This window comes from Plectrocnemia conspersa, unplaced genomic scaffold (genome assembly GCF_051122295.1).
Source record: "Plectrocnemia conspersa isolate PC_06_02 unplaced genomic scaffold, ASM5112229v1 ptg000008l, whole genome shotgun sequence".
NCBI lineage: Eukaryota > Metazoa > Arthropoda > Insecta > Trichoptera > Polycentropodidae > Plectrocnemia > Plectrocnemia conspersa.
Genome location: NW_028277172.1, coordinates 20,596,705 through 20,610,621, shown reverse-complemented (window position 1 = coordinate 20,610,621; position 13,917 = coordinate 20,596,705). Strand labels below are relative to the sequence as shown.

The following is a 13,917-nucleotide window of genomic DNA, read 5'->3' as shown; positions in this document are numbered from 1 at the left end:
TATACAAGGCTCAATTGGCGATTTTTTTGATGACATCTATGTGCCATCCGCGGTCAAAACATATTTCCTTTTCAGAATTATATTATTGTATTAATCTGTTCGGTATTACCCCACTATAAATTAATTTTTATTTGAAGTTAATTTAACGGTTGACAACATTATCTGTCAAATGTTATTGTGACATCTTGCTTCAACACCGCTTGTTATTTATCTTTATTAAACGGCACAAATGAAGTAATGTAAGTGATTTAACATAAATATTCGCATCGATTTGATTGCATGACAAATAATGCAATATCACAGTATATTATAACATTTGTAGATGTGAACATTGAACAATCAAAATGTTGCTTTTCACTCAAACCTGCCCTGGAATCTACTGCGGTAGGATACAGTCGGGTAATGGAACGTGGGGCATTTGCGGGGCGTGTCCGAGGGGCTTCAGGACAAATCTGTCGAGCCATTGTGTACCATGCGAATTTGAACCCACACTATATGATTGGATGTATCTTGGATTTATGGCTCTATTAGTTTTAGTATTACATTGGTTTTTCATTGATATGGTTTCAAAGAAAAAGAGGTAATATTTAAAAAAATTTAATGTATACATATGTATATTAAAATCTTATTATTATTTTATTTCGTTGCAGTTTTACACGAGACATTTTAGCACTACATGCGTGTGCGTTTTTTGAAGTTATGATGGCTTGCGTTATTACTTTGCTGCTTTCAGATCCAATAGGATCGCTTAATTTCAACTCGTGTAAAGTCGTCGGTTTGTCCGATTGGTATACATTGTTACACAATCCCACGCCAAATTATGAAACTACGTTACATTGTACTCAAGAGGCAGTTTATCCACTGTGAGTAATTAAATATGTCGTCGCTTTGGAAGAATACTATGACAACACATTTAAAATAATTAAAACTTTTTTAATTTATTTCGGGATCTTATGTATAATAGACTCACTGAATGAAATTTTAAGTGTTACTGTAACATAAAAGGAGTGATGTTTTTATAAAAGTTAAGGCATAACTAACATGTGACGCTCTTGTTCAAAATGATGTCCTGATTTGACTGACACAAAAGCTATTAAGCGATTTCTTTTGAACATAAAAATATTAGGCATTTCCAATTGTTTCATATAGAAGTCTTCTTCTAAACTGACTATATATTTTTTTGTCTTATAATTAATGATGATTATTATGATAATATTTTTTAATTTCAGATATACGTTAGTGTTGATAATGTACAGTTTATGTATAGTACTTCTACTTTTAGTGAGATGCATATTTTGTGCTCTCTGTTTCAATCTTCCACGTCATTCGACATTGGCCGTATATTACGCCTTATATTTTTTACCGATACTCGTTTTAGTGCACGCGGTGGCTGCCGGTTTAATATGTAATATATTTATTTATAAACTATATTTTAAATAATGATTTAATATTAATACGTACATATTATTAATTTCAGATTATTCCTATCCGTATATTATAATAATTCTATCAATGATGTCTTCAGCTTCATACTTCTCTTTCAAGATAGACCAATCTACAAAAGCATTGTTATTGTCTTCGGTAACAGACGTTCGAAATGCAGTTATTCTTTTCGGTCATTGGTTGCTTCACGCTTACGGAATCATATCGGTAACTGGTTTCCGCGATCCGGTCTTGCATAGTGCTTTTTTGATACTTGTGCCGGCACCGGCTGCGTTTTATATCCTCACTGCACAATTTACAGATCCATCTAAAGTTCATAGTGATTAGTTAATTAATTTATAAATTTTGCAATGGGAAAAATAGTCTTTTTAAAGATGTGACAAAGATGCATTTTTTACAAATGTTTTCGAATATCTTGATCAGCATTGATGTCTTGAAATAAACCGATTCAAACACTATTTTTATTTCTTCAAGTAGTTTTGTTTCTTGGTCAAATTCAATCGTGTTGAATTTCAGTATGAATTTTAGTTTCGGTTTACAATAAATGGTAAGCGGAATTATTACTACAACATTGTATTGACATAATGTGTTAAAAGTTCGGGAATTTTAAAATATATGTACATATGTGGTTAGCATGAATACTTTGATTAGTCAATTTGAAGTATTCATGGTTTTTTTTAATGTAAATTATGTTTTTTATATAGAAAATAATGATAAAATTATTTAATGTTATAATTTATTTATATTAAATTAAATTATTATCAATATTGTTTTATTCTTAACCTATAATAAACATTAGTCTCCCTTATAAATATAAAAAAATCAATAATGCATAAAATAAATGTTCTAATAATGAATAGTGTTGCCACTGAGAAACATATTTTTTTTACACCTTACCAAATCAATATTTCAATTTGTCTCCATAGTTACTGTTGTACAACACACATCCTTTGTCAGTTTAATTTGCATAAAACAGAAATGGGTTTACACACAAATACCGTTTTAAAGAACTCTTGTATAAAAGTGCCAGTGAATCCGAATAATAAGTTACCATCGGCTTCATACGAGAGAAAGAAATACAAAGATCCCGAAAACCACAAGCCGAATTATCTGAGCGAGTCTTCTAAGGACGACTCAAAAATGCTATCGTTTAAAGATTTTTACAAGAGCATACCTGATTATAAAGACGTCACTCATTTATCGAACAGAGAGTTCTATTCGAAGCTACAAAGTTTAAAAGAAAATAAGCATAGACTTCTGTTGAATAATGACGATTCCACACGGCCGATTCCTAGCGGTGTACATTTAAAAAGATCTTGCCAAACATCACCACTAGATAATGATAAATGTGGTTCGTTATCCAAATCTTATAACAAATACGATAATGTCATAGAAAAGTATATTGATACCAAAAACGTGTTGGAGTTAGACACTGATTCTTTTATATCTAACGATATTCACATAAAAGATACCGCCAAATCGAGCAATTGTGACAAAATAAAGTTCAACGTAGAGAACGTTCAAAGAAAAAATTCTCGATCTAGTATCAAATCTCAAGATAAAATTTGTAGCCCTACTTATCTAGAATCGTGGATTAATGAATCGGCATCTAAGTATGACTTTGTACATTATGACGACAATAATAAGTTTTTAAGCAACTTTGAGAACGACAACTTTTCAAAGAAATCATATAGTGTACCTTCAAGTCCTTATAAAAAGATGTATTCTCCAATTCCATTGTCGGTGTCTCGGAGGTTAATTTTTTATTTAAATCTTAACTTTTAATTAAATAGTTAAAATGGATTAATATTTTTAGAGATATTGATAGCAAGATTATAAATAAACTGAAGGATTATTCAAAAGAGCTAGAGACTAAGATGTATAAAAAGGAAAAGTCTAAGATGTTCAGGGCGAATCCAGTGCCGATAGAATCGCGAATTCCTCTCTTTGATAAAATAATGGAAGATCAAGAATTGAGGTTTTACTTTTGATACTAAATTATTTATAAATGGCACAGTATTTTATTTTTGTACCATAAGTTTAATTACATAATATTTAATTTTAATTATTAGCTTATTATGAAATACACTTTTATTTTTAAATATATTATTTGCATTTTTTTTATGTTTATAGATGACATAGTGTTAAAAAAATGTCGAGAAATAAAAGGTAAATTATTTTTACATACATAAATGTCTTTTCTTTTTTAACGTTAAATGCTATTAAATAATTTGTAGAAGAGCTATGACTAAACTTCAATCTAAAGCCGAACTACAAGCTCAAATGAAACTGTTTTCTTTCACGGAGAGAGAAGAGAAATTTGGTACCGGAAGTAGATTCTTGGGTTGCCATCGACTTTGTAGATCGAATCCACAATTAGCGTCGTTTTCTTCGTCCGACGATACTCTTTTGGCTCGGAAGAAGAATTTTAAGGCAAAACCAGTGCCAAAACACTTGTTCAGCAATTATGTGTATGAGAAGATGCGAGAGGATGACTTCTACCGGTATGATATATGTTGTGATTTGGTAGTAAATGTATTGGTATTGAAGTCCGCGCAAAACGTTACTTATTTATTGACGAGTGTTTGGGTTTGACGTTGGAGGAAAATATATTTGAACGGCTATCTAGTGTTCATATCAAGACTTTTAATAAAATATTATGGATAGGACAATATTTTGGCCAATAGAAAGGCGCAAAAAATGATAATCCCTTCTCTGAAGTCAAAAATCCACGTCAAAAGCAATAAAATGGTGCTGTGCTGTCACAATTTTATTGCTTTTGATGCGGATTTTAAATAGAGACCCTCTTTAATTTGCAGGAAAATGAATGTCATTTAATGAAATAATATGAATCTTAATAAAATAGAAATATTAAAAAAACGTCCAGTGACTGGTCAACCTTTGCCCTTCCCCCCTGAAAAAAGCTGAAATGACGTACATGCCGATGGTATTCTTTATTTGATCTATCGATTTTTGGAATGTATTTTTTCTTTAACTTTTTTTTTTAAAAAGAAAAAAGTTAAATTTTCTGTATTAAATATACAAGACATGAGAATGAGTATATTTCTTTCTCTTCTGACCTGATAAAGTGACTTTTTGATCGGTCATAGATTTGGAGATTAGAGAAGTATTTGCATATTCCAGATTGAGGATTTGTTATCCTCAGACTGAAACATCATCTTCCTAATTCAAGGGTATTTTTATTATATGTTTACTACACTTTTTCGTAAAAACGTATGTATGAAACAACACATACCCACTTATATATATGTTTATTCTTTAATATTTATTTATAATATCTATTAATATTTATTTAACTATTTTTTTCTTAGGGCAATGAATCGTAGAATTCGTGCTGAAGAAATGCTCAAAACGGCATCATTACCTCCTTCGATGGCTAAAAGGGAACAAGATTGTCATTCTTCATCTTGTCGTAGATATCATAACGGTGATTTGAGCCATGTTGATGATGAAATTAGAAAAAAGCCTAAAAGAAAATCTAAGGTAAGACAGAAATATTTACCAGATGAATACATTGAAGATAAAGCAGAGGATATCATGGATAGTTATAATAGTAAAAAAAATAATTATGAGGTAATTATAATACGTTAAAAAAGTGAAATATAAAAATCAATTTGCAATAAAAAAAGACCGTATTATTTGATGATTATTAATAAATTTATTGAAATTATTTTTAGAATGATCTGAGAAGAATATATGGTTCGAACAGTAGTGATACGATTACTCCATCTTCGGGATATGCGACTCGTCCTCGTTCCGATCTAGATATGAGCTCTATAAACAAATCGAACTTGGCATCAGTGTTGAGGATAGAATCGAGTAAGAAAAAGTTAGAATCTGAAATGTTAAAACAGCTTGAAGAGGAGAGATTTCAATCCGAAATGAAGTGGAGAGATAGCGTACTTAGGCAAAAACCTGCCTGGAAATCGCTCAAGTACAGGTTGGATTTTTAAAACAGTACAATATCGCTCACATCTTTTAAATATGCAATAATTTTCGTGTTAGTCATGCAGATGATTTGGCTATGAGACTTCAGATGAGAAGGGACGAGGAGAGGTTGAGACGCGAGCAATTTCTTCACGAAATGGAGTTAATGTACGGTAGAGTGCATTGTCAGCCGATGATGTTCGAACGGTCGTACAGTCCTCGAAGACTTAGCGAAATGAGGTCCAATATTAAATATGCAGACATTTTAGAGCAGAATGTGACTAAGCCGAGGAGCGCTTTGAGTAAAAACAGTCTGATGTCTAACATAACATCTCCAAATCGTTCTAGAAAAGTGTCGATTAATGAAATGGCGGAGACCATCATAGACGATATTGATAATTATTCATATAAAGATGATGATGATGATACAAATTCTAAATCAAGCGATGAAATACCAGAAAATATTAAAGAAGCTTTCGAAAGCAAAGATAAATAAATGTTGTGATTGTGAAGTGTTCGTGAAATTAGTATTAATTAATATAATATCAAATTCTCCGAAGATGTCGCATTTAATTATTTTTTAATTAATAAAAATAGTACTTTATTGGGAAAATTTTTTACATTTACTTTTAATTTTTTGTGCATTAACATTTTAATGCTTATATGTATAAGCGAAAATTAACTACGTTTCAATGAAATAATATTTAGTGTCATGTTTTTAAATTAGATAGCATATTTAGTTATATTTTAACTTTACTGTCTTTTTATGACAAAGTTGATGACCAGATATTGATAATATTACTAACCGCTTAATTTAAAAGTTACAGAATATGTAATTGCATTTATATTTTTTAAATCGAAATCAGATGAACCCCAAAAGACATACGACAAAGAGCATTATGGGACGAATTTCATTCACGGTCTTTTAAATGCTACTTTGGTATAAAAATTCTCTTATAATGAACTTCAGCCCATAGAGAATTACACGTATATAAAAAATATAGTAAATTTTTCAAAATATGCTCAAGTAAGTGGTAATTTTGTTATTATGTCAGCCGTAAGTTGTATTTTTTTATATTATAAATTGTATGATCTATAATTATGTTTTATAATTAAAATAGCTGATTATGTATTACAGTTCTTTGCATTAAAATTTTATGCGTGTAATATAAAAAAAAGTTTTTTCTAATTAAAAAAAATAGTATTCAATTACAACATTATTCATCCTCAATCCGCCTGATACTACTCATACTACTATTTTCTGAACCTTATATATGGTTCGCCGAAAGAGCAGTTTCATCGATGAGTCACCCCTTATCTGGTTTCTGGAAGCAGCTTGGCATGGCACATGGTTGGTGTAGTGTATACAGATGTTTAACTGCGCTAAACATCTGTTTTTGTTTTCTTTGATATTTCAACCTAATATTTTTTCTGTATGTTTTGATAATATTTATATCAATCAAACTCATTTAAAATATGTAATATTTTGTTATTATTTATTGATTAATATTTTACATGTATTAATTGATTATATGAATAATAAAAGGTTCTTGTGTAAATTAAATAATATTTTTATTTCGTTTATATTACAAATAATATATTAATTCGTAAAGAATAATCATCGAATATTCGTTAATATCCATTTAATATAGGACGTCACTTCAGTGTAAATTGCAGGTTTTCCGTCATCTTCACATTTGCCAGTAATTCCTAATGATACTATTCCTTTTAAAAATATTTGACCATTTTCCATATATGTAAGTGGACCTCCGCTGTCACCTTTGCACGTGTTTTCAACTAAAAGTAAAGATAATGTAGATAATATTTTTATTGTTTATATTATAATATATGATTTAATTTAATACCTCCACCTCCTGCACAAAATTGACTTTTAGCAAGCGGTCTGATTTCGGCAGGTGCTACTGAATTGCATTCATTAAAGTCGAATAGTGATACTTTGGCTCTTTGTAATATAGGGTTCGGTATAACAGATTCAACTTCAGAAACACCCCAACCGGAAATCGTATATTCCTTAGATCTCACATTAACAGGGTGTAAACAAATCGGACTCACAAAATCTGAAAACAAATATCTATTTATATTAAACAACAGTTTTAATATAATGCAGGAATCGTACATGTGAAGTCTACGTCTTGAGCGACTCTAATTAGAGCAATGTCATTTTGGAAACTTGGCAAGCTTCTGTCACCAAATCTTTCGTGCACTTTCATCTCTTCGACTTTTAAATCCACTGGAGGAGCAGCACAATCTTCCCCATTCTGTACAATCACACAGTCCTTTTCACTACTGACGTCCCATTCTCCAAGTCTGATAATTGTTCTGAAATGTACCATTTTTAATATGTATTAATTTTTGTAATGTAGTTTATAAAGTAAGTGAATAATTAGAGCATGTACGGTTTCAAAGATCCGACTTGTATACAGTGTGCAGCAGTAAGTACATATCTTTTGTTAATAAGTGTACCACCACACCAAAATTGAACAATGCCTTTAACTGAAAAAATAAAAAAATAAATTATGTTTATACTTGGATAATATAATATAAGAAATTAGGTTATTAATATTATTGTAGCAATAGCAAATTTTGGTTCCAGAATTGCATAGGACTCCATCTTCGTGGATGACTGGCTCGTTCTATGTTTATTTTTTAATAAAAGTATGTATAGTTTAAGCGCTGTTGAGTGAGAGAGTTGCTGGACGGATTGGAGACTCACATAACTCAAAAATAGTCACATTTTTAATATGAATCAACTAAGCTAATGCTCAGTGAAGAAAAAAGTTGCTTGCAGGTTATAATTCACATAGAATTGTATTGCCAGTCATTTCTCATGTTAGTTGGGCCTCGGCTGTTATTGTGGAAGCGTTATTCCTTTTATATTAAAGTACCACTCAATATTGTATTCCTTAGCATGTAAATAAACAATGGGATTTTAGATGTTGCCTTATACAAAGTAAAATATTTGTTAAGAGTAATACATACAAACAATAATGGGATAGTACCCATTCAATAATTAAATAGATCAGCGTATTCAAGAAATCTTTACCTATCTTCGTCCCTGAACTCGACGAAATATACAATTCATATTAGGTGAGCAAAGAAATGGCACTCGGTATTCTGTGGAAGAAACATTTTCTTCCAAGCAGATGCTATTTGCAAAATATTAACTAATGGAGGTCAGAACGTTCGTTCTGGAACAATCTTAAAACGGAACAAAATTTTTAGAATGGAGTTAAAAACTTTTTTCAAAACCACACAGGTTAGGAGGATCGCATTGTAGTAACACTCCTTTTCAGCCTGCGGACGAGTGACTCATTACGTACATACCGTATAAAATAAAATTGAATATAGCATTTTATATATTCAGACAGTTGTTTTTCATCCTTATGAACATAATAAGAGGTGGAATGATTATTTGAATATATTTTGGCAAGGTTAAGATAAAAAATTGAAATACAGCAGTGGAAAAGATTATATAAATGTAAATGCTGCTTTAGTAGCAATTATATATAAGATATATTGTAAAGATAAGAGTGTTGAATGTGTGACATTGTAGATGTGTTTCATGGCATATGATATCATATTGAAATAAATCCTTGATTATTAATCTGCGGTTAGCTCATCTGATTAATCATATAGCATAATACTAGTGGCAGAACTGACTATTTGCATATAATTAGTAATTCTGATTTTGAGATTCAAAGCAAAATACTCCTTTAAGATTATATTAAAGTACTTTCACTTCCTATGAGCGCCATCCATGGAAATTGTCCTATTTCAGTATTGTTTCCGCCGATGATTCTATCTTCAAGAACATGTATTCCACAAGTGGTCGGAAGGAGTTGAGTTTTGTTACGTAGTTCTTTCGGAAGCTTTGACCATGCAGACTATAATAAATAAATAATTAATAGAATACATTTTGTGGAGTTTAGATAATCCATTATTGTTATAACACATACAATATTTGCCGGAGTAGACGGACGCAAAGTAGTAGTTTTTGGTGTCGTGGTCGTTGTTGGCTTGCTAGGTTTGGCTTTTTTAGTTGTGACTGATGGAGAAGAAGTGGATACTTTAATGGATTCGCCCGAGAGTGCAGGTGATATTGTGGTTGCTGGGGGGCAACATATCTTCAAAGGCTCTCCGTAGTTACTGCATGGGTATGCAGTGTGATCTTGGAGATCCACTATTCCATAACAATTTGAAACGGAAACGCATTCCCAATTGCTTGAACAGCCAAAAGACTCCACCTCCCAAGGTCTAATTCCACCTTTCATGAAAAATATTGAGCATTATAAAATAATTTATATGTAGAAATAATATTAGATTTACAAATGAGTTATTTATTTTATTTTTTATTAAAAAAATATTGAAAACTTTTTTAATATGCAGAAATGTAGGGAATATGAGCATCTTTTTAAAAATCAGGCAATTTTTTTAACAGAAGCATTTTAAAGTCATATTTCAGACAAATTAAAATATGTTAGTTTATTTCTCATATATATTATACATTTTTACTAGTTTATTTCTAATATATACATACATACATATATTGATTTTAGATGTTATATATGTTAATATAATCTTACAAATCTAAATTACATTAGACACTGCGACACAAAATTTAAATTGGAAGCGAGCAAGAGAAAATTTTAAGGAACATCTTGAGTCGTGATTTAATATGTAAAAACTCATTTGTACACCTGTCAATATTTTTTTACTCACCATCATTGATTGATGCAGGCAGACAAGTATGTTCTGTTGATGTAGAAATGTTCAGTTTTTAAGTGTAATATGAATGATTTTAGAATAGTTACGTATTAAATTTGTAGCTTACCCGAAAAGAAGATGAAGGTAAAAACATTTAGTAGATATATTCTGCTCATTTTGATAGTCGTTTAGTGTCGTAAAACCAAGTTGACCTCCGTCTGAGTCTGTCTTTGAAGCATGACTAACGAGACAAATTTTAAATACAGCAGAGACGGATTTAATTTTTTGTTTATTTTGTAAGAAACAGGAAATCACAGCTCGTGTCGAAGCTGTGTTCGGTCAACTGTTTGTAGGAGATATATACAAAGCATGATTCTGCATCGCTAGCTTGAATTCAGAGGTGGCAAACATCGGACAATAACAAATAAATTATGCAATAAAAATATGATCTTAGTACGAGTGTCAAATCAGAATGAATATTTGGTTGTAGGTAGATGAAAAAATAAAAAAAAGAACATTGAAAGAAATATATTAGAGAGAGAAAATTATTTTATGTAACACATAATAAAAGGAAGTTGAGAAAAAATAGTGATACAAAAATGTAGCACTTATTAGTTATTCTTTGCTAGATCTAGTTTTTCAATAAGCATTGATTTTTATTACAAATTTCTGCTTTGACATAATATTTAAAATTAAATTGTAATTACTTTTTTTATTGTGGCCCATTATTATGGTATATTAAGATATACTTACTTAATATCAGGGGTGACCGAACTACGCAAAATATTTTAATTTAAAATAGAGAGAGAACTATTTTGCCTAAAACTTAGATGAAATGTATTTTAATTTTAAGGTAATAAATTATAATTTTCCTAGCAAGCTATTATATTGCTTATTGAAAATTAAAATTGACCTTAAGAATAAGTGTGATACAAAGAAACAAATTTAAGTTATTTTCAGTCAGAATAAAAACATCATTTTATTGCTAGGTTTGATGAACCTCTTAGAAAAAAGTGAATTATTTGAAGAAAGAAATACTTAATTTAAATTATAGGATATACAGTTTATATTTGAGAGATAAGAAAGTATGAAAATAGAAAATAGAAAGTATGAAAATAGATAACTATTGCCGAAAACATCTTTGTGTTTCGCAAGCTCATTCAGAAGTTGGATGGCTCGTGCAAGAGGAGCTTTCTCAAGTGCTGACGTTATGGCCGCAATGGGCAAGAATAGGGGACGCTATCGTGACTCTATGGCATTGTTAACACCGCCCATTAGCAACTTTAAAAAGTGCCGCATTGAGTGGACGCTACGCCAAAAATGCAATGAATTATATTTCAATGCTCCTAGTAAAAAGGCACATGGACACCAATACGGATAAAGGTGTCAATCTTGCGTCTAGTTCACCCAGTCTGAACTCATAGTACCGGAAAAGAATGTCGTCTTTTTAATAAAACAATTTTGTGCATTTAACGATTAGCCAGTGCAGGTCTTTTTTTATTTATTTCTGCATCTAAACGCTCTAGTTGATCACAATGCATTTGGGCGTTAATTGTCTGTCCGGGTTTTAATGTTTCAAAATAAATTATTCCCTTGCAGTCCGACAAAACAGACAAAATAACTTTTTTTGCAGTGAGCCCGGGCTTAGGGGTGGGTTTTGGTACCTGGCCCTTTGAAAGCCATTGTTTCTTGCGTCCTTGGTTTGAATACAGCACCCATTTTTCGTCACCAGTTACAAGATGTTGTAGAAATGGAGTTTTGGTATTTAATTCCAATAACTCAGTGCACGCGTTTAGACGCTCACCTAGATTTTTCACTTAATTCATGAGGTATCCATTTTCCTTGTTTCCACGTCTTGCTGATTTTTTTGATATGTTCTTGCACGCTTGACCATGAACATCAGAGTTGCTCCGCGAGTTCTTGAATCGTTGAAGATGGATTTTGCTGAATCATCTCAGTTAAAACATCGAAATCCACTTTAACAGGTCGACCACTTCCAGGGTTATTTTTTAGATCAAAATTGCCGGATTTAAATTGCTTAAACCACCTCTGGCGTTTACGAACATTCAAAATATCTCCCAGTAAATCACAAATATTTTTTGTAACACGTGTTGCACTTTCTTTCTTCATGAAATGATAAAGCATAAAATTTCGAATAAATTTCTCATTCGGTACAAAGCTCTCCATTGTATATAGGGTTGTAATTTTTTTTGTTTAAAAGTCCTAATACACTCCAGGTATACGTAGTCAGAGAAACAACACAGAACACGTTGTAAAAGTTCAACTGATGAAGCACAACTGACCACTTAAAAGTGATAACAAAAAAAACGACATTCTTTTCCGGTACACCTATTATATCTAATAGTACTCGGCCGAGTGACTCGGCCGAGAGCATAGCAATAGTATTGGTATGTTATTGCCGGTGCCAGAAATAATTATACAAACTTAAAAATTCATTCGAAAATTTAATCAAATATATTGTACAACTGTTGACGACCGCTTATCTTCGAACCTTGATTATTTACCATGCGCTTGGTGTCAAGCAATTTGGTAAATAAATGAATTATGAAAGTTATAACTCGTCTGCACTACTAATAAAATATGCTATTTTACTTGTTTATAATTGTTTTTCAAAACCTATTTCGTAAACAGTAATCTTATTATCCAATGTATGTGAAAACGTAATTATTCAGTTCAAGTGCAATGTTAATTTGTGTCATTCGTGCGCAGTAACATATACCGGTTTGTGCTCATCTATTTAATATTTTATTATTGTTATTATAAAATGAAATTTTATCTTATAATAATAACTATAAAATATTCATCATTACTTTAGTATAAAATATTAAAACTCATGTGCGGAATTTGTTGTTCTTAGCTTAAAAAATATATCGTTTTATTATGCAAGTGAATTGTTGTGTAATATTTAATCACACAACTATAAAGTATTGTCTCAGTATTAGATTGCCTTGGACAAATATCAAATATTTGTTTGCATATTCTTACGAATGAATCGAATAAGCAATATTTTTAGACATGTTATATGATTCATATTTATATTTAATGATAATTTCAAGGATGATCCGGAACAATTGTCTTCAAAACAAATTTCCGTGTCGCCAAACTGATTATATTCATGTTGATTGCACAAAAAAACAGAATTTTTTAATATTTCGCTTGGGAAATACACATTCGACTGCTTGAAAGTTGTGCATTAAATAATTCTCGGAAACCTTGTAATACACTGCCAGACAACGCTTCTTGAGACAGGTATGTGTCTGTATTGTGTATTATAGAAAAACCCATAGTCGTTCTGCCAGAACCTAACAAACCGGTTATTATTTATAAAGAAGCGATTTTCCTTTTGCCCGTTAATATATTAATTTAAACATTTATGCTAATTCGCGATTTTAATCCGATCTGTAGATAAAAATATCGAAATGAATCATCGTTTATAGTTTAACGTGTTCTTAGTACCATAACCGGAAGGATGTGCACCAATTAAATTTAAGTGAGATGAGATCTATCAATTGAGAATATTGTATAAGATATTAACCTAGGTAATTTCGAAAAACAAATTTTATGTATTAATTAGTGATTATTGTGTATGTAAAGGAAGTTTTTTTTCGAATTAGCAACAGTTTTTCCAGCCACAGCCAATTTGACAGTTGATGATTTGTCCTTTTTGTGGTTCAGTTCGCGAAACTCAACGTGCGCTACGTCCATTTTACAGTCGACATAAATATCCATCCGAACAAGTGATTCGAATAATCATGGATCGCTTTCGCATCGCGCATACTC

General features: G+C 31.0%; 3 protein-coding genes across 4 annotated transcripts; 2 read left to right on the top strand and 1 right to left on the bottom strand.

Moving 5' to 3' along the window:
* The first annotated feature begins 139 nt into the window (after positions 1-139).
* On the top strand, positions 140-2,151 carry LOC148233330 (JNK1/MAPK8-associated membrane protein). Of its 2 annotated transcripts, none has more exons than XM_088189617.1 (5): positions 140-239; positions 323-580; positions 651-863; positions 1,230-1,405; positions 1,478-2,151. In XM_088189617.1, the coding sequence occupies exons 2-5, from the start codon at positions 345-347 to the stop codon at positions 1,768-1,770; spliced, it is 918 nt and encodes a 305-aa protein (XP_088045743.1). In that variant the 5' UTR covers positions 140-239; positions 323-344; the 3' UTR covers positions 1,771-2,151. The 2 variants fall into 2 exon arrangements, with proteins under 2 accessions (XP_088045743.1, XP_088045742.1); XM_088189616.1 differs by having other exon boundaries at positions 178-239; positions 304-580.
* A 270-nt stretch (positions 2,152-2,421) lies between these two features.
* On the top strand, positions 2,422-5,887 carry LOC148233329 (uncharacterized). The gene is made up of 6 exons (XM_088190713.1): positions 2,422-3,197; positions 3,260-3,421; positions 3,681-3,947; positions 4,776-5,037; positions 5,142-5,404; positions 5,470-5,887. The coding sequence occupies exons 1-6, from the start codon at positions 2,422-2,424 to the stop codon at positions 5,885-5,887; spliced, it is 2,148 nt and encodes a 715-aa protein (XP_088046839.1).
* Positions 5,888-6,938: 1,051 nt separating this feature from the next.
* Positions 6,939-10,508, bottom strand: LOC148233328 (phenoloxidase-activating factor 3-like). The gene is made up of 8 exons (XM_088191011.1): positions 10,244-10,508; positions 10,132-10,164; positions 9,369-9,676; positions 9,146-9,296; positions 7,809-7,905; positions 7,529-7,731; positions 7,257-7,469; positions 6,939-7,188 (listed from the first exon to the last, which is right to left on the bottom strand). Exons 1-8 carry the CDS (start codon positions 10,290-10,292, stop codon positions 7,010-7,012), a joined length of 1,233 nt encoding a protein of 410 aa, XP_088047137.1. The 5' UTR covers positions 10,293-10,508; the 3' UTR covers positions 6,939-7,009.
* Positions 10,509-13,917: the final 3,409 nt, after the last annotated feature.